Here is a 27,773-nt window from a genome sequence, read left to right as displayed (position 1 = left end):
CAAAAATTCCACTATAATCCAAGATCGATCACCTTTTTGCCATGAACTTAGTTAAATTTCAGCCATGTATATCATCATGTATATCATTGTCAATTATCAATTTGGTAATTGATAAATAGTGAAATTTTTTTAATTTCACTCTCAATTTATTAAGCTTTCTTTACTGTTCGTTTTTAATAACTTAACATCAAATATTTCAACGTTGCTCTCGCTTTCGATGGTTCATAAAAATTAGAAAACTTAAAAGTTTTTTTTATGACAAAGAAAACCAAAGTTACATTCCATTATTAGTAAAATATCTTTATTTTTATAGTAATCGTACACAAAATAACTTATTTGATTTCTTCTTTAATCTCTTCTTCATCATCATCTTCAACTGTAACATCAGCTTTTCGCCGGCCTGATTCCCAAATAACATTAAAATCCAAATTACACTCGTCAGCTAGTTTTTGAACAGTTTCCTTTTCAATTAATCCTCTGCTACTCCAAGTTGAATCTTTAAGTGCTAATTCTCTTAGTGCTCCAACAGCTTCAACATATTGCTTTGTGTTGGCTAAAGCTTTAACAAGCATAGCTAAGACATCAGCATGTCGAATCGGAGGAATTTCTGGTTTAACTGAAAACAAAACAAAAATCAGAAAAACATAATTCTGAGAACCATTATTGCAAGAACCTACTTAGCATATTTCTGCAACCAGCTACAACTGCTTGATTTTCTCCATTTTCTAAGGCTTCTTGAATATCCAAAACATACTTCACTTCTACAATAGTTTTTTGCAAATTATCAGAAGCCCTCTGAGAATGAGGAACTTTCACCAAACACTTGGCAGCCTCGTGCATAGCTTTTAAGGCTTTTTCATAATCCCTAAACTCATCAATCTCGACTTGCGCACAAGTTGCATAGAAGTTTGCAAGTGAGTCAAAAGCCTGTCCTTTGGAATAGAATGTAACAATATTTTTCAAAACCTTCTGATCTCTATGCCAATTCAAAGCTTGTAAATAATTAGCTGCCATAATGTAGACTTCCCTCTGCCGAGACATGTTAGCAAAGAATACAATTTTATCTGTATCACCAGATTTAAGTAAACTCTTCATAGCTCGAATTTTATCACCAGCTTGAGTGAATTTTTTAGTAGCTGAATGGTAATCCCCTTGTTCTTGAAGAAGTTCGCCGAGTTGAGTGAGAATTCGAGCTCGTGACTCATCATCAAGTTCTGTCTTGGTCGGAGTTAACATTTCTGCCAGTGATTCTGTAATAGGAACACCTTTGTCATGGCAAATTCTTAGCGATCTTTCAAATTGCTTGGTTTTTGCTAACAAATGCACAGCTTTTTGATGTTGTTCGATGGTAGTGAAAAACTCAGCACAACGATTGATTAATTCAGGATCAGATTCGGGTGTTAGTTCTGAAGCAATGACTTGTAAAATATCAGGTTGTTCTGATGCAAATGCCATTTCCAGTGCTTTATGCAACATTCCTGAACGATGATAGAGTTCGACAGCTCGTTTGTATGAACCAACTTCTTCAAAGTACGCTGCTGCTGTGGATTTCTCCCGCTGACGAGCTGAACTTGCAACAGTCCAAAGCTCATCTTGCATATCATTTTCTTTGCAAATACGAATAGCATTTGCGTAGGTTTGAGCGCGGGTGTAGAATTGTATAGCTTCCTGATGTTTTCCAATATTCTCATAGTGACGTGCCAAATGGTAACAAGCTGCTCGATCGCCAGATTGTCGGGCTATGACATCAGCTTTTGAAATCTGACCAAGGTAGCACAGAATTTTAACCTAATAAAGAATCAAAAAAAATTGTATACTATTTTTGCACACAAACATTTGCAAATACCTGTGAAAACCAATCTTCAGCTTTTTGATACACGGTAAAAGCACCATCCATATCGCCAGTACTCTCAATGTACTGACCCCACCATTTAAGCATCTTAGGATCTTTAGCTGTTTGCATGTATTGCTAAAATTGATATAAACAACAAAAATTAAAAAAAAAAACAAGGCCTTTTTTAAAAACTTGTATGCTCAAAACCACCAAATACTTTTTTGAAAATTCGAAGAAATATTATAAAACCGAAAACCTTATATGAAAATCAATTTGTCCAATATAGGAATCGTATATTAAAAAATGTTTAAGTTTTTGAATAGAAAAAGAAAATTGCGCATACGCTACAATGTCCCAAATTTACATAAAAAGGTTCTTTTCAATATTTTAGATTTGGATAAATCTAAATGAAAGCACACACAAGAACCAACACAGTATTTATTATTTACATGCGTACTATGTTAACTGAAATTACGAGAAATAATCTTTTTTATCAAAAAACAAAACCGACTTCCATGGATCATGGTTTTATGGTTTTTCTAATAGTTCCTATGGCTATAACTGAACGAAATTGAAATGGGACTACATTGCAGCCACCAGCTTTCCAATACAAAAAGAATAAGCAAAATTGGTTCACTCAGTCCAAAGTTATGAGGTAACAAACATAAAAAAAATAAATAAAAATACAGGCGAATTGAATACCTCCTCCTTTTTGAAAGTCGGTAAAAAGCAGGTTTTATTGCATTCAAAATTTATCACTGGGAAACCGGCTTCCAATGCCAATTTTAGTTTGAGTACGTAAAATGCAATTTTTGTTAAAATAAAACACATGTATAAGTAGAAGCCGGGGAATTTTTGAGCCGTTACGCGGCTTATTTTTCTTTTTTGAAAATGGAAAAACACCAGAAATTTTTTGGCAAAAAAAAGCCAAGAAATCTGGACAGATTCCCAGAAATGTTCGCACTTTTTTCCTAGCTAAAAAGCTATAATTTATGTGAAGAATTTTTTCGCCTTTCTCCAAAAAAAAAAAAAAAAAAAAAAAAAAAAAAAAAAAACAAATCTGCTGTAATTTCCTTCTCTGGATCCCAGTAGTCTTCTTTAACCCGCTGTTTCGGACATATAATAGACTAAGGACTCAGAGCAATGTCGTGGATATGAGTGGCAGCAAATATTAATTAATGATTGGGGTCTGGTTGGTTGTATAGGTCTTTAAAATGGATTAATATGAAAAAAAGAAGACATTTCTTTTAAATAAGAAGATGCTACTTTGTCTAGACGTGGACTATTACACTCATCAAGTTTTAATATGTTTTCAATTACATCGATCGAACTATGTAGGTAGGTACGTACCTATATATCTCAACAATCACGTTTTAAAAAGTTTTATACTTTCGTTCTCTCTCTTTTTTCGTTTTTTCGTTTATTGTTAAATAAAATTCTTTCTATTTGGAACCATCGACTGACGCCGAGCAAAGAATATTCTAAAAAGAAAATTAACTTCTAGTCTTACAATTTTATTCGAATACAAGACACACATTTCAAGACATCTGAAGACCTTTGGGGGTCTGGTACCTCATCTCATCAAATTAATTTTGTGTAGCTTTGCAGACATATTTATGCTGTCACTTGTGGCCCGATCGGCATAACCTCTTAATTTTAATGAGTGGACAAACTACAAATACGTTAATTACAAACTATGTAGGTAATTGAATCCAGACAATCAATGTATTCTGAAGAGCAGGAAAAAAGAAGGATCGTTATAATTTGAGTCATCGAAACATTTTTAAAATAATTTGCAAATACAGTATGAAAGTGTTAAAACCTGAAAACTGATAGAAAATTAAACATAGTAGCCCTTTAGTTAAGAACTCATTGCTTTTAGCATCACGTTATATTCTTTTCTGGTTGAAATTTTAGATCACTATGGCGTATGCGTAATTTTTTTTAAATATTCATGCAAATTCTGGATGGTACATACTAAGGGCAAGTTTAGAATTTTATAAAAAAAAATCATTTACATGCGATTTCAGCAATTGAAACTTATATTACAGATTTCTTTAAGAATCATTAATGCAATATTCCATTTACAAATTGTTACATAAGTCACTTTTTACATTGTTTCAAGAAAAATTAAACAAATCATTTTTTTTTAACTATTAAATAGCATTTCTTTCTTGAAACAATTGAAGGATACTGCAGTTTTGTTCTTCAAATTAAGCTTAACAATTAAATTATAATTAATTTTATGCTAGTTTTAATTTTTTTTATCAGTCATTTACTTGAACACTGTCATAACTAAAAAAAACTGTTTTTTTTTAGATATAGAAACTAGTGCTCCTTTTCCGTCCATTTTTGATGAGAAAAAAAATTTTTTTGCAGGATTTTATATAACTTTATTCCAATTACTTCTGCATTTATAACTCAAAATTCGTGATGTTTGAGTTATGACAGTGTTCAAGTAAATGAGCGTTTTGTAGGCAGGGGCGTACACTCCCTTGGGGCAAGCGGGGCGGTGCCCCGGGGCCCCCGACTGACCCCAGGGCTCCCACTGGAGACAATGCAGAGAAGGAAACTGTTAGCATAAATTGAGTTACTAAGTAACCAGGGAGACAAATTATGTCATTCAGTGTAATGTATAATGCATTGGTAGCCACACAATATATGTATATTGATTTTAAAAAAAGGTTACCCCAGGGGCCCCAAAAAAATAAACTGCTTTTTTAAAAGAAAAATTATAATTTTATCTTAGGGCCCCAAAAAATATTACTTGAAAAATCTTTGCCACCACAAATAATACATTAGGGGCCCCAAAAAAGCAAAAAAATATTATTTGAGGATCCTCAAAAGTGCTTCAAAACAATCAAATGGAAAATTAAATATAAATTCAGGGGCCCCAACATAAATACATTAGGGCCCAAAATAAAAACATTACGTTATTGGGGCATTCCGATTATTACTTCAGAACAGAGGCCCCAATACCTATTAATTCTTGGCTCCAAAAAAATTATATTATATTTTAGGGGCCTCTAAGCACTTAATTTTGAGGCTCTTAAAATAATTTTTCAGGGGCCCCAAAATAAAAAAAATTATGTCTGATGATGGAAAATAAAATATGTACCTATTTATAATACTTCAGAACAGAGTCCCCAAGAACTATCAATTCTTAGCTAAAAAAATTTTATTTTAGGGGTCTCTAAATATTTAATTTTGGGGGCCCCTAGTACAAGTGTTTACTACTTTTATGAGAGACATTTTAACTAACTATAGCAAAGTGCATTACGAACATATTAAAACATTAAAATAAACCTAAAAATAAATAAGCCATACAAAAAAAAAACGTATTTTAAGGGGCCCCCAAATATCAAAGGGGCCCCAAAATTTAGTCTTACCCCGGGGCCCCGCCGACTCAATGTACGCCACTGTTTGTAGGTATATCTTATCGTTTACTATCAATTCCTTACCTTCATTGCAACTGGATGATCCAACAGCATTTGAGTGATATTTTGCACAGGATTTTGACTTTTTTCGAAAAACTCCAATGCTCCTTTGATATTACCCTCTTCTTTGAGCTGTTCTCCCTTTTGAAAATAAGTGTTTTTCAAATGCACTCTGTCACCTTTTTCAGCAATTTTCAGAGCCTATTTAAAGTTATTGAATAATCCTAATTGTACACCATTTTAATAGTAAACTTACCTCATCAATAGCTCCACAACTCTGCAGCAACTTGTTCAGCAAATCAAAACGACCACATTTTTTGTATAACTCTTGTGCTTCTTCAATCATTCCTAGCTCCACCGCCAACACTGCCACTTTTGCATCTTTTTCCAAATCATCATCATCCATCGCTTGCCGAATGGCCCTAACAGACCGAGCTTTTTTCAAATGACCCAAACACACCTTTGCCACATCCAAACGTCCTGTCTGAACACACATCTTTGCCAAATTAGTCCAAACCACTTCGGATTGTATCGAACGGATACAACTATAGAAAGGACCCCCCAAATGACCATCAGAGAGAATTTTCATATTAAACTCATCGTCTTATACATACGTCTCTAACGAGACAATTATAAAGTACTTACCGATATGCCAAGTCCATATTGCCCTCGGCAACATTTAAACTAAAATTCAAAACCATTTTGCGTGTATTCTCATCGCAATTCTCCAAGCCGATAAAGTCCTGCAGGGATCGTTTCTTCACAACGCTAATGTCTAAAGTTATCTACATACACATTTGAAAAGGATATAGGAGAGAGACAATATGTGTGTGATTAATCTTCTTTTCATTCAGAGATACGGACGGATACGGTCCAAGTCTAAGGAAGGAAAATAAATGTGCTTCCCTGGGAGACTAGGACTGGGGACCGACCGACCATCAGACAAAACATTACCACATTCGGTGCACACAAATTGACTAATTGCTCTCCAGATGCTAGATTAACCATCTCCAGCACTTTAAGGGTGCATTTATCTGCAGCGTGGAACATAACAATTGCTTGTGTCTCATTGTAGTCTTCCAGATTAGTGGCGTTAGCGACGACTGCCTTTGGTTTTGCTCCTGATGATGATAGTAATGCATTCGACTCCATATCTCCCTCTTCTTTGACTCCTTTTTCTTGTTGTTTCTGTTGTTGTTGTTGTTGCAATTGGAGTTGTAGTTTCCTGCGTTGATGGTATTGTGCTTGCTGAGCAATCGAACGTGCTTCGATAGCTAGCAAACGACTATCATCTGTATCCCAAAAGAATACAATTGGCAATCTAAATCATCAAACAAAAAAAATAAAAAAAAACATCCTTTTCGCATCCTTTTTTTGTTGTTTGAATATTTTTACCTTGGTACAGATTCCTCTGTATCGGTCATGAAATCATAATGACGCATTATATCCCTTTCGAAATCCCAACAGTACAATCGTCCGTCGGGCATGAGACTCTCATTGGCAATTACCACAGCAAGATGACTGCCCACAGCATTGCACTTAGCCAGAATTACCTCGCCGAAATTCTCAAATAAATCATAGCCGGATTTTGGATGGATCAGTGGTTTGGGGTCGTGACGTGTTACATCGAACACCTTGATGTAGCCGCTCATTGTAAATATTGTCAGGTAATTGCTGGTAAGGTCACAGCCAATAATCTTGCCTGTTATATGTATAATATAGCCAAAGGGAAAATTTCTGATATAGCCGAGTTGTATGATGTGCGGTAGGATTAAAAAGGACCTCATTTATATTTAATTGGCACAATGGAGATTATGGTTAGTTATAGTTTGAACGGGAGAGAGTATTTCGAAAAGGGATAATTTTATTTAAAGTACGTGCGGTTACGGTTGTTATAATGTCAGCTAAAGAAGAATTTTTTTAACTCTTTTACATCCGTGCCAGAGCGTTGGAGTTTTCTAGGTAAGAATTTAAAACCATTCACAACAATTTTTAGAGGAAACAGAAGTTTGGTTGATGCTGTGTTTAATGGTATAAGCGAGAACATCGAATTTTCCCTCCTTAAAATATATCCTGATCCTTTATTGACAAAAACTTGTCAAAACTGTAATAGTACAGGTAAAATAGTACCTACAAAAAGTTAGAAAATAAAAAAAAATGCAATAAAGTTTGATATTAGGATAAGAACCAAGAATCAAAAAAGTCTATAAAAAAATTGGGTGGAAGGGTGTTTTTTTCGAAGAGACAGTAAAATCTGTATCCATCCCAAATGCAACGTTTTTACCAAATTTCATTAGGGTGGCCCATCATTTTCGTTGTGACTCAAAAAAAACACACTTTTAACCATGATATTTTTATGAACACTTTAGATTCTTGTTTCTAATCTCAACAGTAACATAATTGCTGAATTTTAATAGGGTACCATTATTATTACATACTTAGTTTTTCCAATAAACCCACATTTTCTCTACACCTAACAAAACACCCTTTAATATGAAAAGAAAAAAATGTAAACCAATTCTATTCGTAATTGCCATGGGAAAGACAACATTTTTAATCAGTAACATAAGTGTACCTTTTATACCATTTATTGTATTGCACTTATCAGGGAATTATTAATTACCAATAAAAAACCTTTCACCTAAGTATTTTTATAGACTGCTAAGATACTTGGTTTCTGTTATAAAAGAAGCATTTCTTCCAATTTTTATTGGTGTACCACTTTCACCGAAAATATTTTGTATGAGCTGTATAGATTCTTTGTCCCTGCTGTATTTGAAACCTTCATCCCGAATTTCATCAATGTATCATGTTTTTCACAAGGGTTTTTTGGTCATATTTTAACTGTTGAAATAAAAAAAGAAGCACCCTTTTTTGTATCGGCAGTAACTTTTTCTATAGCAATTCGATGCATAGACTTTTTTATTATGTCATTATATTTTGCATCAAAAAATATCTTAAGAACATGTGTCATATATGATGATATTTCACAAACAATTTTAATCACTATGTTTTTTACCTTCACGCCCTCCCTCTTGTCCGCGAAAAAACACTCTTCAACCCAATTTTTTTTTAATAGACTTTTTTGACCCTTGGTTTTCATCCCAAAAGCAAACTTTTTTCGCGAATACACAAAATACACATGTGAAACATGTTAAACTCAAACAATACATTCACACCAAACTTCAGATTCTTCGAGATAAAAAAAAACTGTTCAATTGGGATTCCGAATCGAAGAACAATTCCGGATTGCCAATTAAAAACGCCATAACATTTTTTTTTTTTTTTTTTATTTCTTGATTTTATTTACTATTCTACCTATACTATTTTACCTGTAGGTACCTGTTATAGGAATAGCTTTCCTCCTATCTAAAAACTGCTAAAAACGACGAAAATTATTCGAAATTATCAGTATTTTGAGAGTCCTGATCCAAGATTTTACTTTCGAAATATTTCAAAAACCTGACCCAAGTTTTTTAAAACGATAGGCACCACTAAATTCCTCACACTCGAATTAACTAGAATCGATGTGTATCTGAAGAAAAATTGTCTACCTTTGTTACCAACTTAAGTTGGGAACCCTATAAGTGACCATGAAGAGCTCACCTACCACCTACCTAAATAAAAACGTAATGGTACAACTTTTCAGTTTTATGAACAAATAATCCGTATTTTTGATGAAAGGGTGTTTTTTTTTAGATATTGAATAGCCTTTGAAAAACACCCCTTCACATACAAAAGTTTCATGGACCTGATACTTATATAATTCGTATACAAAATTGAACGTTCTTTAGCAAACGACTTATGTAAATCATCGGTTCCTATCCTTAGAGCCAATTTTTCAATCTCCTAATAAACAGCCAGTTAACTGTTCGACGAATAATGTTATTAGGCTCATAAACAATCAGATAAAAACATTGAATTTTTCAATCAAGAATAATTTATTCTACAGAATAACAAAAAAAAATTGTCAAATTCAAAAATATTTAAAATTAAACGTCATTTTTATTCATGATTGTTTTTGTTTTCTTGTGTTCCACTGTATTTTTTTCAAAATTCTTTCAAAACAGCTTTGACAACTGACACAATAATTTTGTTGAGATTATTCCTTAGAATAATTTTTATTCGTCCCTGAAATAAGCAGATAGTTTTATTCTTAGGAATAAGCTATATCTGCTTGTTGAAAAATTGATTTTTTCTCTATCCTTAAGAATAAGTACTAACTGACTGTTTAACTGACTATTGAAAAATTGGCCCTTAATGTAATGTTATTACCAATTTTCATTAGCTTACTATTTTAGTAGTAGATTTGAATCAATTATGCCTTAATTCCCCCCTATTTTTCAAAAAAGAAAACCCTTTTACACAAGATATTCTTAATAACTTCATGGTTCCTATGCTAAAGGCAAAATTATTAATTACAATACATTTTATTTTGATACCACATTCTCGGTTTAATATAAAATCCAGACAAAAATATTTATTAACAATGAGTTCAAAAATGACTGATTAGATTACCATATTATCATCTTTACTCACCTTCACTATCACTCGACTGAATCTCGTTAAGAATCACCCCACCAATGGAAAATATCTTCACATCACCCGATGTGAGACAAAATATACTTTGGTCATGCATGAACAATGCCAAACACTCACAACTGAACGTTTGCATCAATCGTATGGTTAGTCCATCACCATCACCCGAATCCAGTGTCGTCGAACTATTAACAATACTGTAATCCGTGGATGATGATGCTTCGAGAACAATCTTTCCAATTCTATACGCAACAATGGTCCGACCATTACTCAAAGCCAAGTGCTGCTCTGACAATGCCAGCGTTGTAATCGAGATTTCAGCTTGTACCAGAGTTGATTTGCCGGTCGAATGCTCGACGTAGATCTGATTAGCGCTTCGTTGAACCGCCCAGATGTCACGTGTATGGCAGGATATCAAAGGTTGTTCCTGTGAAACAAAAGAAGACCACAAATAGGGTAGGTGGATATAAATGTGTGTATAGTCTTTTGGTAATCGAGGTGAGCTCCAACCCACCTTAACGCACAAAAGCACACACATATTGCTCAACTCAAGCTCAGGCTCACCTTCAACACGTAGACGTTTGATATGCAATTAATCATGATGCACGGTTTGGCCAGCTCATTTACCCCCCAAAAGCACTGCTTGATTGCACCCCGTACTGTTGATATATTGTTCAATTGCCACGAATTTTCCGGTGCATTGACAAAGTAATTAACAGTTCGCTTCCAGGTGTACAGGTTGCCTTGATTGGTGCCGGCACACAGTGTCTGGTTGTCCGGGCAGTAGGCGAGGCAGGTGAATACTTCGTTTCCGGATTTGCTCTGGTGGCGTTGATGATGCTGCTGGTGATGTTGGGACTTTTGGTATTTTTGTACGTAACTGGAAGTGGCTGATGTTGAATCACCACCACCTGCTGCTGCTGCTGTTGCAAGTGCACCTGTTGATGAAGAGTTTGGTCCAGGTGATGTGACTGTTGTTGGACGTTCTTTTCGATATAGGTCGTTTCGAAGGGCAAAACAAAAAGCAAAGAACGATAATTCAAAAGCTTAAATTAAAATTGATTGATATTAGATACCTGAACTGGGCAAATCCATTTTCAACAAAAAGTTTTCGCTGGTGTCAATGTCCCAAATTCGAATTGAAAAATCACCTGAAATAACCAAAGCGGATGTGAATTATAAGTCCCAACAGAATAAGGACAAGTTATCAAGTTTTGAAACTGAAACTAAAACTTATGCAGATGAAATGGAAATTGAAAATGAAACTGAAATTGAAACTAAAACTGATAAAAATGAAATAGAAACTGAAAGTGAGGCTAAAATTGATGAAAACGAAACTGAAATTGATGAAAATGAAATTGAATATGAAACTGAAATTGAAACTGAATCTGAAACTAAAACTGATGAAAATGAAATGGAAACTGAATTGATGAAATTTATACTAAAACTGATGAAAATGAAATTGAAACTGATGAACAATGATACTAAAACGGATGAAAATGAAACTCAATGTGGTGAAATTGAATTAAACTGCGGCGAAACCGAAAGACTGAAACTTATATTGAAACTGAAATTGATACTTAAACGGGATGGGGCAAAATTCTGGCTTCAAAATTCTGCATTTCAAAATTCTGCTTTTTTTCTATTCTGCTTTTCAAAATTCTGCTAGCATTATACTTGAACAAAAAAATTCTGCCAATTCTGTTTTTTTTTATAGCATATGCGCTGACTAAAGAAAAATACACCTTATTAATGTAATTCAACATTGGTACTTTCCTAAATTTTGTTGTTTAAGTGTCGCAAATATTTTTTAAAATGCATAGACTGGCTTTCTTTCAAATAAAATCTATAACTAATTGGAACCGATGTTGTTTGATACAAAATATTCCTTTTCTTATTCCAATTTTTGAATATTCATCTTTATTTGGTAAATTAAAAAATTTTGAATTATTTTCTCAAATTTATTCATTTATAAAACAAAAATTAATATGCATTCATAGAATGACAAATTATGTAGGCAAGTAATCAAATAACTAGATAATTTTTCAAGTAGATGATTTTACAGAATTTTGCAAAAAAATTAAAAAAAGGGATTGGGAAATGTTAAAAAGCGCGCGCTGTTTAACATTTTCCAAACCCCTTGTTTAATTTTTTGCAGAATTTTGAAAAGCAGAATTTTGAAAGCAGAATTTTGACAAAAGAATTTTGACCCCGGCAGAATTTTGACCCCAACCCACTTAAACTGATGAAAATGAAATTGAAAATGAAACAAAAACTGATGAAAATGAAACTGAATCCGATGAAAAATAAACTGAAATATAAACTGAAACTAAAACAGATGAAAATGAAATTGAATAAAACTGATGAAACTGTAATAGAAACTGAAACTGAAATTGATACTAAAACTGATGAAACTGAAATTGAAACTTAAATTGATGAAAATGAAATTGCAACTTAAAGTGACGAAATTGAAGTTAAAACTGATTAAACTGTAATAGAAACTGAAAATGAAATTGAAACTGAAACTATAACTGGTGAAAATGAAACTCAAACGGATGAAAATGAGATTGAAACTAAAAACAAAACTAATGTAATTGAAGTTAAAACTGAAACTGATGAAACTGGAACTGAACTGATGAAAATAAAACTGAAATTCAAACTGAAACAAAAACTGATGAAATCGAGACTGCAACATGCAGAAGATGGGTACCTACTGGACTTAGAAACACATAAATTGTATACTAGGATCTAGGAGTTAAAACCTGTTATTATAGCCAAACAATTTCCTGCCCAAGAGATAAAACCATTGTTGCCGGGGATTTTCCCACTCAATTTAACTCGATCGAGTTCTGTTAGAGTTCCAGAAGATTCAGCGAGAAAATGAGTTACGGTCATATCTTCCATAAGACAGATAATTGCATCTCTGAAAGAAGACAAAACATTCAATAAAGTCAAAATAGTAAAGAAATAAATTACCTTTTTGGATGCCATAGAACCTGTATAATTGGAACTGTGTTACTTTTCAAAAACTCTGAACATGTTCCTCCCTGGTTGATATAAAATATGACTCCAGACTGTGTCCCAACATAGAAGCAATGATTGTCTTTAACACCCGAATGTGTTAAATTCCTAGCTGCTGTTCTTGGTCTCCAATTGGTCAAAGTATCTAGAGCTGTTTCATCTCCAGCGACAGCTGCTTTTGCTAGATTTGTAAGCTCCGTCCTAACCGGGCTATCAACTGACTTACGAAATGTTATATTCAACAAGGCATCTCTTAAATCATGAGAGAACATTGTAAGAAACTGATATTGTCCATCACATCGCCAACCAGTGAGTAATCCCACAGAGTCAGCAGTAACCATTCGACCCCCTTTTTCACTAAATTCCAAAAGAATAATTGGAGCTTTGTGTGGACCTTGAACACTTGCAAATTCTCGATGTCCATCGAACCATGCATGTAGTTCACCATTTTCCCAACCAGTTACCAATAATCGCTTCTCAGGATGCCAACTTAGAGCAGTAGCTTGTGATATTGGATGAACTGGATAGGATATATCACGAAGTGGTTCTCCCTAATTATTAATTAAAACTGCATAGTCAAAGTATGTATTTTTTTTTCTAGGAAAGAATGGCCAAACTTACAGAATCATCAAATATTGTCACAGAGCCACCTCTATCTTGACTATAAGAAGCAACTGCGAATATCGGTTCATTTGGATGCCATCGTCCGATGGTGCTAACAGCATCGGAGTCTAAAAATTGTACTTTGGAATCAAAGTATAAAGTCATTTTCTTAATTAATTTGATTTAAAAAGTTTTGACTTTCTTCACTTCACTGATAAGGTTTTGAAACATAAACAAACCGTTGACATGGAAACGGATATACTAGGAATGGCGGCTAATCGGATATATTATTTTATCCACTCAGTCGGTAACGTAGTGAGATAGTGGTTCGAGACTTGAATAGATGGTGATTGTATTGAATAGTTATGGTTCTTGTACAACATATTTTCATAACAAGTGTTGCCACTTTTTTTTAGCAGCGTACTATATTTTAAATGGAAGATTTTTGAAATACCAATTTGCAAGGTCAATTTTTCTGTAGATCTAGATATTAGCTGCGTTCCTTTGGGAATATTTATCTACTATTTAGTACTTAAAACTACTTTGAACTACTTTTGCTCTATTCAAAAAGTAGATCAAAGCAGCTTTAAGTACTAAGCAGTAGATAAATATTCCCAAAGGAACGCAGCTATTTATGATAGTTCGGCATTAGGTCTGTTTGGGTACTGCCTAAAACGGAAATATTTATATTTTTGTCAAAAATAATGTACAAAACTACACCATTCAAGAGTACCCAAACAAGAATTGGGCTGAAAATGTTGAAAAAAGTATAAATACATATTTCTGTTTCAAGCCTGGTACGCTGCTCGCGCTAAATTTTAGCTGAGATAAAATTCCCATACAAGTTATCGATAACTTGTATGGGATCCATTTTATCTCGGCTAAAAATTTTCGATAATTTGTATGGGAGCTAAAATTTAGCGCGAGCAGCGTACCAGGCTTTAGGCAGTACCCAAGCAGACCTTTTGATACAGATACTTTTTGTTGAAGTTTGGAATTTTGACATTTTCTCAAAGCATTGTTGCGACGACAAATAAATACTATGGGTAAACATGAAACGATGTAAACTCTGGGTAACCCTGGTAAAATGGTTAATCTGGTAAACGAACTCATATAAAATTTGACACATTTACCACTTTATCACGCTTATCAGGTTTACCCAGAGCTTACACCGTTTCATGTATACTAATAGTATTTATTTGTCGTCGCAACAATGCAACATACCATTTAAATGTTACACTTTTGCAACGATACAAGACCGTTTGCATCGAATCGTGAATGCCCCTAATGTAATAGCCCGTTTTCACCACAGCCCAAATGAGATAACTTCGCAAATTAGGTGAGTTCAAATTTCAGTTTAAATTTTTTTCTATACGATTTGACATTCGAAATGGGGGAATTTATCTCATTTGGGCTTTAGTGAATACAGGCTATAACTTTGTAATCAATGCCACAGACAAATAAATAGCTACTAGTATCTATAATAGTGTGTCCCATTTCCTGTTAAAGCCTGGTACGCTGCTCGCGCTAAATTTTAGCTCCCATACAAATTATCGAAAATTTTTAGCCGAGATAAAATGGATCCCATACAAGTTATCGATAACTTGTATGGGAATTTTATCTCAGCTAAATTTTAGCGCGAGCAGCGTACCAGACTTAATCAATGAAATGATCAAAACAAGTTTGATCAACAAAGTGGAGTACCTAAATGAAGACGTGTTGATTAAACCGATTGAAATCGGTAAAGATCAAAGAACGTTACGAATGTTCCATCGTGTTGACAGTAAATGGCAATTAAATTCAAAAATTACATTTCACAGATGGTGTTTTCGGTTGATAAAAAATCAATTTATTTTTTGATCATAAAAACAATTTTTGATGTGTTGAACTACAATTAAGTAGTCGCAACAACAGTTTTTTGACAGATTTAGATCAAAAAATAAACTATTTTTTTTACCAAACGAAAACACCATGATATTCAAAATAAACAACAACACAGGTTCATTTTAACTGAGAGAGTGTGGAAGAGTTGTATGTAGGCCAACTATTTTAAAAACCGTGTTGTTAACACAACGTGGACAAAGCTTAAAATGTCAAACCTAATCGAATTGTTAGGTGTGTTTTTTATTACTACTGGGCTAAACTGGGCTAAGCAATTTACATGTTAAATACAACAACTTCTTAGTCTGTGATAAAATCGATTTTTAAATTTTTCATATCATTTGTCATCATAGGCGAAATGAATTTATTTTTGTATTTCCAATTTTTTAATTTTTTCAAAAAAAAAAAAATACAAAGTGGCATAACTTTTTCTCCATTTATTCCATCTGTCCACAACGTGAACACACCCAACAAATCAAAACAATGTTTTTTTTAATTTCCAAATGACGTTTCTCCATTATTCCATAGTCCACCGAAAGTGAATCGCAATAAATTTATTATAAAAAAGAACCGAAAGATAAAAGCCATAACTTTTACACACAAAGAAGAGATATAACATTAATCATTGTTCCTAATATACCTGTTTCTAAAACTGTCCTCGCCTAATAACTTTCACGATGACCTCCGAGTTTTTGCAAATTGCCGGTGCAATTGTCCTTCCTAATGTGGGTGGCATTGTCAATGCCCGTATTACAAAAAATAATCTCGAGAATTGGTATCGTCATTTGAAATTCCCATCGTACCGTCCACCAAATTGGATTTTCGGTCCAATGTGGACATCGTTGTATTCTGGAATGGGTTACGCCTCGTATTTGGTTTGGCGAGATGGCGGTGGTTTTGGTGGAGATGCTCAATTGCCATTGATTGCTTATGGTGCCCAATTGGCTCTAAATTGGGCATGGACACCAATCTTCTTTGGTCAACATAATATTTTTGGTGTAAGTAAACTTTTATGATAGCTTTAAAGAATTGATTTATGATTTTTCTGCTTTCTTTTTAAAGGCTTTGATTGAATTGCTAGCATTGACTGCTACATCATCTGTTTGTGGTTTACTCTTCTATAAGACCAATAAGGTAGCTGGTTTGATCTTCATTCCGTATGTAGCTTGGTTAAGTTTTGCTTCTTTACTTAACTACGATGTCTACAAGCTAAACCGTGGCGATAAAGATAAGAAAGCCATAGAAGCTCCAACTTCCAAAAAAGAATAATCATTTGATCGGAATTTTTGGTCGCATTTATAAATTGATAAAATTATTGTTCAATATTGTTTTGTTTTCTTCCAAAGTATTCTTATCTTAAGATTGGAAAAGTATATGCTTGTGGCTTTATGTTTGTATGAGAAAAGCTATTTTAAATGTTAGGTCATTTTTTTAAATAAATACATTCTATTTTTATGGTGTACAGAGTTAAATGTTTGTTTTTTTTTTTGTGGGTGAAGTTATCTTATTTTCTAAATTCTGTATGAAATTAAAACTGTATTTCTTCACGTCAAGATAAATTTGGAGTTCATTAAAAGAAGGCTAACAAGTCTTAGCCCTGATTTTTCAATCGTCAGAATAAATGTCAAAATAAAAAAAAAACTTCTATTCCTAGGAATAAGCTCTATCTGAGGTTTATCTGACTATTGAAAAATTGGCCCTTAATTAAATTTTATATTAAAAAGTCAAATAAAACACCTAATAGTCTTGTTTTTTGATTTATTTATTTATGACTCATATCGGCTAAGCAGCCATAAATAAATAATTAAAAAAACAAGACTATTATTAGACGTTTAATTGAATTTTTATCAATTTGACTCTTTTTAAAATAATTTAAATTCTAGGCTCTAAAGTTGTTCGTCTCTGCACTCTGCAGCTTAGTACAACTGCAAACGTCTAAGCGATCATCTTTGCTATTTGCTTAGCAATTCGATTTTGATTTGAAGGGTCCAGAAAAAAAACAGCCAAAGTCCATTGCAACTCATTCCGAGAAAACGCAATTCAAAGTTTTGCTCCATAAATTATAGTACTAAAGGCACATAATTTTTTTTTAACTTTGTTAGCAAGGCTTTAATTTGTTTCTTTAAAGTAAGGATAGTCAGATAGTGTTCAGCAAATACTACAGGACCTCATCATTATTTTACCTTTTAATAAAAATAACATATGCCGTTTTTCTTCTGGACCCTTGATTTAAAATATTTATGTACTTTCTTCTAAAGAATCAGCTATTTGATTTCCTGTTTTTGGAAGGTAAATTATGCGATTTAGTTTTAAAACCTATTTATGCTGTAATTTTGGTCAGCAACATTACTGAATGTTAACTCCAATTTATAGTTGGAAAAAAAAAAAATAATTAATGTCGAATTCCTTTCAATGCAAAAATCGAATTTTCGGCGATCTCGAAGCGAATTTTTTCTGAAAATCATGTTCCATAGAAAAAAAATTCGCCTCAAACGAAGCAGAATTCGAATTTTTTTTAATCCCTCTTTTTTGAAAGATTTACACGGATTTGCACACACACTTGGAACATTTGACATTTCTCAAACGTCAAGCTGATAGATTCCTTCGTGTTGTTTGTTTATTTGAGAATACCAACTTCACATAAAGAGTGAATTATAATGGAATATCGTGTTTTTATTGCTGAAAAATATGAAATAAATAAAAAAAAACAATGTGCGATGAAAATATAAGGGGTATTCACGTAAACGCGGAAAACCCGTAGAAACCGTAGAAACTGTAGAATTTTCTATCGGTAGAAATGAGCTGTCAAAATTTGTATGGGAAAAATATTCCGCAAATCATAGAATTTTATCTCACAAATTTGAAGCAGAAACCGTAGAAAAAAAATCAGATAAACTTTGGGTGTGTTCAATCACATATCGGATACGCTATCTGGGATCCCCGTATCTGGAATATCATTTTGAACGCGATTTATGTCTTATTATTCAGATAACCACAAATAAAATATGTTAATATTGAAAAGAGAATATTGTTTTATTTGAGCAAAATACATTTTTTTAATTGTTGTATAGTATTTGCAAAATTAGCTTGACTCATTTTTTTAATTAAACAAGTTCAATTTGACGTTTAACAAACAGCTGTTTGTTTCCCTTGTTTACGCAATTATTTTCTTCTGGGGTGTTCATTTAAACCTTTTGCGGAATTTTCTATTTTTCTGCAAAGTAGAAAATTATCTCGTTACGTGAATACCCTTATAATTTTTCTCGGCATGGTTCTTGTGAAAAAGTCAAATTACTGTGACTTATCTTCTCGTGATTATCTTCAGGAAATTTTTTTCTCTGTTAAACCACAGCATACGGCCAAATAATTAACCTTTTACTTCATCTTCACTCAGATCTTAAGAATATCTGCAATTTCCTATTGATTTGGATTAAATTAAATTTATATTACCGAAGCAAATAAACAAAATTATTGATCAAAGGAACCTTTGGTTTTATTTTACAGAAATTGTTTTGATTTCAGCTTGACGTTCGTGTAAAAATGGTTGTCAAATGACATACACACACAATCGCAAAAAGAATTCGGTTTGTTTTCATGTTCCTTTTTAACACCAAAAATTCCATTTTTTTGAGGCGATTCTAAAAATTGAAAGGAATTCGACATAATTTTCAGTGAAATATATTTGCATACTTTTGACCAAAAACTGAGGGTGTTGGGCAGGTCATTTCCTTTAAAAATTCTGCTAAAAATCAGAACAACCAGATTTGATGTACGATCAGAGAAATAAAGTAAAAACAATACAGTAGATCTAAAAAATAGAGCCGTTTTTTTAAATGATTTTTTAAACATAAAAATTTTCAAAAAAAAAAGTCGACAGATAAAAATAAGATTACAAAAAAACTAATGAGCGTTTTCAAATAAATTTAATCAAAATATTTATCTAGCCCGATTCTGAATGAAAACTCCAGGTGAAATGTGTCCGGGAGAATGACTTGAAAAATTCAAAGAATAAGATGATGAAAAAGCGAAAAAGGCTTAGGTCCAATTTATTCACACTCCATTAAATTTAAAGTCGCCATTAAAAAAGGGAAATTTTAAAATTTGTATGCGATTTGACAGTTTTATAATTTTTAATGGAGCCTTTAAAAATAATGGAGAGTGAATAAATTGGGCCTTAAAATTTCCATAAAATTTTTTATTAGGAGCACTTTTTCCGAACCCGATTCTCCGGTACTTTTCTTTCAGAATAATGCTGATTTATTTTGCCATCGATGTTACAAAAACGTTTTTGTAAAAAGTTTTAATTGAAATTTTGAAATTTTTATTTTAAGCCGTGTACAATGCTGAGGCGACACAATGTTTAAGTCTCCAAAGTCAATAGCGAACACGTTAAAGTGAAAATTCAAAAAACTCAAGAAAAAACATAAGAAACTTAGTATTAAAAAAAAAGAAAAAAAAAAGAGAATTTCGTTCAGGATTTCGTTGTTATTTTTGTATGGAAAATTTCGTTTCGCTTCAGCGTACTAGGCTTTAAAAGAAAAAGTCTGAGATTGAATTCGATTTTATTTATTTCAAAATGTTTCAAACAATTTATTGAAATTTAAAAATGCTGAGTTTAAAAACAAAAATAAAACACCCTCGTACACTACAGATTTCCTGTCGGCCGATATTTAGTCGGTCGAGTGAGAGCACATTAGCCGCCCAACGCGACTCAACTATACCGATACAAGTCTTTAGTCTGATGGACAATGGGTTCCAAAATTTGAAAAAATTGATATTTTTTGAAAAATTAGTTTTTTTTTTCTTATCTTCAGAAAAGTTTAGGACGAAACATATAGCCCAACAATTTTTGTGCTTGACAATGCCAAATTCAGTCTATTTTTGTTCGTGATTTTCCAGTCCAATATTGCAAAAAGAGTTCATACACATCCGAATTTGTTATCACTATCCTATTCTTTAACTTTATCACATGGCGATAAATATTTTTTTTAACTGAGGTGTGAATAAACAAAAGGCCTTATTTTCCAATGAAAACTTCTAAACGAATTATTTTTTTTACAAAAAATGGCCCTTCAACAATAAGTTAACTTCTTGATTATTGCTGTCTCTAATTAATCAGTAGAAAAAGAAAAGAACATATAGCGGCCATACGATAACGAACGTATGCCAGAATTTTATGAAAACCAAACAAAAAATTTGTCACAGTTTTTTCTGAATAATTTGTTTCGATATAAATACGGCCTTTTGTTTATTTACTTCCTAACTGTTATAAAATCCATTTGATTTCATAAATAAAATTTAAATTTATAAATTATATTTGCAGCTTTCCTCTAGAAATATCTCACTTTTCCGAATAGAAATTAACATTTCATAAATAAAACAACCCAAAATTTGCAAGCATATATGTATACATATTTTTTTTTTATTAACTTCAAAGAAAAAAATAAAACAAACAAATAAACCTTGGAAAAAGGTATACAAAACTTTGTTTACAAAGTTCAATTTTATAAATATTTTTTTTTAATTTTGTTTCAAATTCTTTTATTTTTTATAATAATAATTTAATTTAATTAACAGTCAGTTATGTTTTTTTTATCATTTTTTGTATAAGTATAAGTATCATCTCACATAAGGACGAGGAACTTTTCTTGTATTGTCCAAAATATTAGTTAAAATTTTGACTTTCTCCCAATCACATTATTAAAAAAGCCAATACCAATAATATGTTAAATTTATTTTTTAAATAAATTTAACAAAGATAAATTTCTTCTTTGTTTTTCTTTTAAAAATAATAAAAATGAGTATTTTTCTCAGAAAGAGGGTATGAGTTTTTATTTAAGTGCAGGTTTTTTTCTAAAAAGTGAATTTAAAAATTAAAAAACCCTAAAACCCAAATTAAACAAACAACTAAAATCTACAAAATAAAATTAATTATAAATTCGTTGTAAAATCAAATAGAAAGAAAAAAAATGCGTTTAAATTAATCGCATATTTTTTTTTGCAATTTCTACAAGAAAAAATTATTATGTAAAATCTCAAAGGCAAGAGTAACTTGAAAACTGGCAAACATTTAAAAATCAAAATAAACGTGTGGGATCGGTTCCTAAATCATAAATGAATAGAAATGCAAGTAAATGGAGGGATAACAAATTAATGTGGATGGTAAATGGTTGTGATGGTTAATGGACGTAATGATTCGGTGGAGGTGGTTTGGTTTGAGCATTTAAAAAATGTGTGAAGAGTGAAGAACACTTTTAGTGTAATGTCTAGGATTCACCTCTGCAGCCTTATATATTTTTTTTTAAAGAAACAAACACACACAAAAATAAAATAATAAAATAAAGAAATGAGATTAGAAAGCTTGAGGAACTGTCGTGAGTAACAATACGTTCGAGTAGGACTAGAATATTTTTTTTTTTTGTTAAGGCGAAGCGAATGGCCCATTTTTAAGGAACATTAGTCGTTGTGATGTGAACTTTTTGATAATAGAACAATTGAGGGCTCGGCTGTTAATGCTGCTGCTGGGTGAGAGGTATTATTCTCAACCATTGGCCTACTTCTTTGCCGGCTGTGGTTGTGAAGAATTTACTTGTGGCTTTTGCTGGGGCTGTGGAGATTTTGCTTTTGATTTTTGCTGCTGGGGTTTTGGAGAAGCCTGCTTGGGTTGCTGTTGCGGCTTAGGCGATGGTGGCTCTAACTTGGCAGGCGATGCAGGAGCTGGTGCTGGTGCTGGTGCTCCAGCTACTGCTGCAGCAGTAGGCTCAAGTTTAACAGGAGATCCCGGTTCTTGCTTGACTGGCGAAGCTGGTGCTGGTTTTTGTTGCTTCTGCTGTTGAGGTTTAGGAGCCGTAGCTGGCTTCGGGGACGGTTGTTTTGGTTGTTGTTGTGGCTTAGGAGATGGCTGTTTGTCTTGAGGTTTCGGTGTACTTTGTTTTGGTGGTTGTTGCTTGGCTGGACTACTTTGCTTTGGCCTTGGCGATTGTGCCTTGGTGTTTCTTTGTTGTTGATCAGGTTTCTTGGTATCAACTGGTTCAATTATTTTCGGTGATTCAGGTTGTTTTTGTTCAGCTGGTTTGGCTACCTCTGGCGATGTTGGTGCTACAACAACTGGAGCCAGAGCAACAGGAGTTGTTGGTGTTGGCACTTGTTCGGAAGATTCTTGAGATTTGATAACATCAGCAAGTGTTAATGGTTTGACTTCAGGTTTTAATTGCACTGGGATTGTCTTTGGGGCTTCAGTTGGTTTTGGTGTTTCGGGTGTTTTAGGAGCTTCAGGAGTTTTGGGAGCTTCTGCTGGTTTTGCTGCAACGACAGGTGATTTTGGTGCTTCAACTGGCTTAGCAGCTTCTACAGGTTTTGGAGTTTCTGGTGTCTTTGGAGGTTCCTGTGTCTTTTTTTCTTCAGCTTTTTGTTGAGGTTCAACTGGTTTGGGTGCTGCTTCTGGTGTTTTTGGAGTTTCCACTGGCTTAGGAGCAATAATTGGTTTTGGGGATTCGGGTGTTTTTGCTGCTTCAGCTGGTTTGGGAGCTACAACTGGTTTTGGTGTTTCTGGTGTCTTTGCAACTTCAACTACCTTTGGCGACTCAGCTGGCTTGGCTACTTCTGGTGTTTTAGGAGCTTCAACTGTTTTCGGTGCTTCGACTGGTTTGGATGTTTCTGGTGTCTTTGCTGGTTCAGGAGTCTTTGCAACTGCAACTGGCGTTTTTGGTGACTCTGCTGCCTTGTCTGTTGGTTTTTTCGGAGTTTCTGGTTTTGATGACGACTTGGATTCTGAAGTCCTTGGGCTTCTTGGTGCTTTCTTGGGTGCGTCTCCATGGGACTCTGAAGTTCTAGGACTCCTTGGTGCTTTCTTCGATGCTTCTGCCTGTTTGTTTCCAGGTGAAGCTGGTGTTTGAGCAGGCTTTGGTGTTGTTGGCCTTTTTGACGAATCCGCTGACTTGGGTGTTTCAAGAGTCTTTGAGGACTCTGCATCTTTCGGAGGGATAATCAATTTTAATTCTTCTTTAGGCTTTGCATCTTGTTGTTTTGGTGCTGGTTTGGCTGCTTCAGCCGGTTTGGGTGTCTCCGCAGGTTTTGGTGCTTCTGCAATAGGTTTGGAAACTTCTACTGGTTTAGGTGTCTCAGCTGGTTTGGCTGCCTCAACTGGTTTTGCTGCCTCAACTGGTTTTGCTGCCTCAACTGGTTTTGCTGCCTCAACTGGTTTAGGCTTTTCTGCTGGTTTGGGAGCTTCTGCTGCTTTTGGAGCTTCTGCAGGTTTAGGTGCCTCAGCTGCTTTGGGTGCCTCAACTGGTTTGGCTGCCTCAACTGGTTTAGGCGCTTCTGCTGGTTTTGGAGCTTGAACTGGTTTAACAGCTTCTACTGGTTTAGGGGCTTCTGCTGCCTTGGGCGCCTCTGCTGGTTTAAGAGCTTCTAAAAGTTTTTCTGCTGGTTTTGGTGCTTCTACTGGTTTAGATGCTACTGCTGGTTTGGGAGCCTCGACAGGCTTAGGGCTCTCCACAGGCTTTGCAGCTTCAACTGGTTTAGCCGCTTCAACTGGTTTGGGAGTTTGCACTTTCTTTACCTCTTCGACTGGTTTAGGAGACTCGACTGGTTTAGGTGCTTCAGGAGCCTTAGCAGATTCGACTGGTTTAGCTCCCACTGGTGTCTTAGGTGCTTCAGCTGGTTTTGCAGTTTCAACTTGTTTTGGTGCTTCAACCTTTGGAGCCTCCACTGGTTTTGGAGCTTCAACCGGCTTAGCTGCCGGCTTTTCAACAGGTTTGGCTGCTTCTACTTTCTTGGCTGCCTCAACTGGCTTAGCTTCTTCTTTTTTAATTGGTGCTTCCTGAGCAGTTTCAGCTACTTTTGGAATAGTTCCTGTCTTTTTAGGTGCATCTTGTACTGGCTTTTGCACTTCTGTCTTTTCAGTAACTTCTGGTTTCTTAACACTTTCAGCTGGTTTCTGTGGTGCAGCAGGTTTTGGTGATTTTCTACCATCAGCAGCAGGTTTTGGTATCTCTGGAGTCTTAGCTCCACTTTCAGTTGGTGTTTCCTGCTTCTTGGCTGCTTCTTTAGGTTTTTTCGCTTGATTTGGTTCTACTTTTTTAGCTTGAATCTGTTCTGGTTTAATTTCAGCTTCCTTCTTATTCACAACTTCTTCAACTTTAGGAGCTGCTTGGTTATTCTCACCTCCGCCTTTTCCCTTCTTATTTCCCTTTCCTTGATTACCAGCTTTCTGGTCTTTCTTTCCTTCATTTACATTATTTACATCATTTTGTTTAACAGAGTTCTCCTTCTTTGTACTCTCATTGGATGGCTTGTTCTTATTATTGTCACCTTTCTTTCCACCTTCTTTACCCTTCTGCTCTTTCTTCGATTTATTATCTACTGCCGGTTTCTTATCTACTTCGTCTTCCTTTTTAACTGCCTCTTCATTTAAAGGCTTACTCTGATCCAAATCCTTTTGTTCCTTAACAATCTCTTGCAAATCTTTAATTTCCTCAATTAAAGGCACAATTACCGGATTAACTTCATATTTCGAAGCTTCCTCAAAATCACCCACCAGAGTGGGCACATCATCCTCCTCCACCACACTACTCAAATTCTTATGTGCTGCATTAATATTGCTAGCAAATCGTCTCAACTGTACAACAGTTTCCTGGCCCAATTGTGGCAAAATTTCTGGCAACATCTCAACAATCTTCTTATTCTCGCCATGTCCGGTTATGGCAAATGTATTAGCTGACAATGATGCCTGAGCTTTCGGGTTATTAAAATGAATCACACTCAAATCGTCCTTGATGATGTTAACCTCTTCAATGCCCGGAATTGTACTAACCGACAATTTCTTTAATGAACTTTGTAATTTCTTATCATCGGTAGCGGCTGTTTGATGGACAACCTTCTTCTTACGACGTGGAGTACCTTTACCTCCAATTCTTACCTGTGCCTGAAGGCGTTTTAATTTTTCAACATTCATCTTTTCAACTTCAAGTTTAAAAAATGTGCTGCTGTTGCAACAGCAGGGGGGTTATATTATTGAAAAAAAAAAGAAGAAAAAAAATTACGGTGTGCTCTCTGCCTGCTTATGCAGTGTGTAACAAGAGTGTATTCTTGCACCCGGCTGAATTTTATGGATTTATGTAAAAACTAAAACGCCTTTCCAAATGAAAACTGCGTTTTTCGGTTGCCTGTAATGAAATGTTTTTAATTTTTAATTTTTTAAAAACTGTCGTAACTTACTTTCAGAGATATTTGGGTTTTCTTTGAGAATTTTCTCACTTGCACTTGATGGATGGATGAAAATTTTCGCCAAAATGGCCGAGTGAAAGGAATTTTCATACAACGACGACGATGTAGATGGATGTGGATGGAATAAATAACGATATGAACAGAAGAAGAGACGATGATGAAGTAGAATAGACGACGATGCGGCGAATAAATGTGAATATACTACACTACCATGAGTTTTCCTTTAGTTTTCCCCATCATCGACAAGTCAGGCGCGGATCTGGAAATTTGGATTGGGGGGCACACAGGATTTAAAAAACTTACTGTCCTTATTTACTTACGTATATATGTAGCGCAAAATTAATATTGTTAATAATTTTGTTTTAATGTTTAAAGTCTAGTACCTACATACGTAAAACGAGTTAAATTATAGCTAACATACAAAATTGTATCCAAAATCTTAGATCAAAAGTATTTTTGAAAAGATTTTGTATTGGAGCATACTAGGCTGCATACTTATAAGAAGCCAACTTGATTTATTTTATTAAGAAGTTTTTTTTGTTTAGAAAATTAAATTTTCAAAGTCGTTAGAGCAGCTTTTTAAGAAATTAAAAAATCACGATTCAAAATATAGTTGGTATGCCATTATGAAAGTGTTTGTCAACTCTAAAAATCAAGTTGCGTTTTCGAAAAATTGATATTAAAAAAAATATATATCATCGCTGTTTTAGAAAACCTGCATAATTAAAAAATCCTGTTTTTTTAGTTATTAATAAGAATACACTATACATTCATTCATATTTTTCATAAATCAGTATAAATTTAATGGATTTGCATCCTACCACACAGTTGATTCTTTTTCTTTAATTTATGAAAATAGTTTGGAAAATTGACAAACTTGGAAATTTAAAACAGCTTTTCTGAAGATTTAAAAAATTAATTTTTCAGTATTTAATTGTCAAAGCTTTTGTTTAAAAAACATCTGTTGAAAATATTGAATTTTTTCATTTTAAACAAAGTCAGAAGTTAAGAACCCTTCTACGCTGAGTTACACTAGTTAAAATAAACGGGGGGACACCACTTTAATTTAACTGCTTTTTCGGAATGATTTATCGTTAAAGACCATCATTTTAAAATTATGTAAGTTTTTTTTTCAATATTGATTCAACGTTGACTATGCTAAATTTTACATTGCGTTTGCAGTTGAATATTTTAATCAAAATCGCAGGGACCGGTTTAGAGAAAATTACCTATCCTAAATTACCTAAATTTATTATTTATATTTATATTTGTAAAAGATTGAATAAAGAAGAAAAATCCCCTGAAGAAGTAAGAAATTCTTAAGAAACGTTGGGTAAAAGAATGGAATAAAGTTTTTTATTTATTCGCATTCCAAAAACAAAACGATCAAAAGAGCCTAATATAACATAATAAATAAGAAAATTACCTATATTTTTACAAAATCCTTACAAGGAAGGTACCTTAATAATGGTTCAATTGTTTTAAAAGCTCGCAAATAATTCAGAAACGTTTTTCTTTTATGTCGTGGGTAGAACTTGCCTGGTGCTGTTCACTATACAAAAAACGCTTTGATCTTTCGATATATCGATGTTTCCAAGGGCGATGATTTTTTTGGAAACGTCGAACCATTAAGGTTTTTCCTACGATGTTTGCATTTAATAAAATCATTATATCATGTTGATTGTTAACTATTATCACAAAAGATTCAGGATTTTTTTCGATTTAAAAAGTAATATAATAGTTGAAAAAGGCATACAAAACAAACAAAATTGCCCAAAATTGACAACAAAAAAACGCACTGATGAGTAAAAAAGTAAAAAAAAAAGGCAATAACGCTTAAAAAAGGCAAAATTAAAAACATAATTTGGGATCAGGAAAATCCGTTCCCTGTCCATAAAAATAAAGAAATCTTTTATATGCTATAAAATATCGTTTCCATAATTCTTTGCCGCCGGATACAAAAGGGTTAAGTCACAAAATAGCACTTTTCGGGTTTTGATGAAATAAGAATAAGCTCTTTTTACTCTTTTATTTGGTTGAAAAAACATATATTTAGAGCAAGTCTTTCCTATAGAAATAAGAGGATCAATGCTCGAAAATGTATCGATTTTCATACATTAGCTCAACTTCAATCGCATTTTCTGGCAAACTATCATTTATGACTTAACCCCTTTGTACCCGGCGGCAAAGAATTTTGCCTTATAATTTTTCAGTTTTTCAACTCAGGTTTT

The 27,773-nt window shown here is 33.7% G+C and overlaps 3 protein-coding genes across 3 annotated transcripts; 1 reads left to right on the top strand and 2 right to left on the bottom strand.

Moving 5' to 3' along the window:
- Window positions 1-284: 284 nt before the first annotated feature.
- Window positions 285-13,680, bottom strand: LOC129911862 (intraflagellar transport protein 140 homolog). The gene is made up of 14 exons (XM_055989843.1): window positions 13,453-13,680; window positions 12,787-13,382; window positions 12,573-12,733; window positions 10,887-10,961; window positions 10,375-10,796; window positions 9,811-10,237; window positions 6,667-6,973; window positions 6,226-6,592; window positions 5,917-6,056; window positions 5,528-5,816; window positions 5,296-5,472; window positions 1,847-1,969; window positions 678-1,788; window positions 285-616 (listed from the first exon to the last, which is right to left on the bottom strand). Exons 1-14 carry the CDS (start codon window positions 13,597-13,599, stop codon window positions 333-335), a joined length of 4,626 nt encoding a protein of 1,541 aa, XP_055845818.1. The 5' UTR covers window positions 13,600-13,680; the 3' UTR covers window positions 285-332.
- A 2,137-nt stretch (window positions 13,681-15,817) lies between these two features.
- LOC129911861 (translocator protein) lies at window positions 15,818-16,640 on the top strand. The gene is made up of 2 exons (XM_055989842.1): window positions 15,818-16,313; window positions 16,378-16,640. Exons 1-2 carry the CDS (start codon window positions 15,993-15,995, stop codon window positions 16,582-16,584), a joined length of 528 nt encoding a protein of 175 aa, XP_055845817.1. The 5' UTR covers window positions 15,818-15,992; the 3' UTR covers window positions 16,585-16,640.
- Window positions 16,641-20,705: 4,065 nt separating this feature from the next.
- Window positions 20,706-25,798, bottom strand: LOC129911859 (neurofilament heavy polypeptide). Its single transcript, XM_055989841.1, has 2 exons — window positions 25,534-25,798; window positions 20,706-25,481 (listed from the first exon to the last, which is right to left on the bottom strand). The coding sequence occupies exon 2, from the start codon at window positions 25,268-25,270 to the stop codon at window positions 21,869-21,871; it is 3,402 nt and encodes a 1,133-aa protein (XP_055845816.1). The 5' UTR covers window positions 25,271-25,481; window positions 25,534-25,798; the 3' UTR covers window positions 20,706-21,868.
- Between the last annotated feature and the right edge of the window lie 1,975 nt (window positions 25,799-27,773).

This window comes from Episyrphus balteatus, chromosome 2 (genome assembly GCF_945859705.1).
Source record: "Episyrphus balteatus chromosome 2, idEpiBalt1.1, whole genome shotgun sequence".
Lineage (NCBI taxonomy): Eukaryota > Metazoa > Arthropoda > Insecta > Diptera > Syrphidae > Episyrphus > Episyrphus balteatus.
Note: the sequence above shows the minus strand (reverse complement) of the source record. Positions and strands in the feature narration are given on the sequence as shown.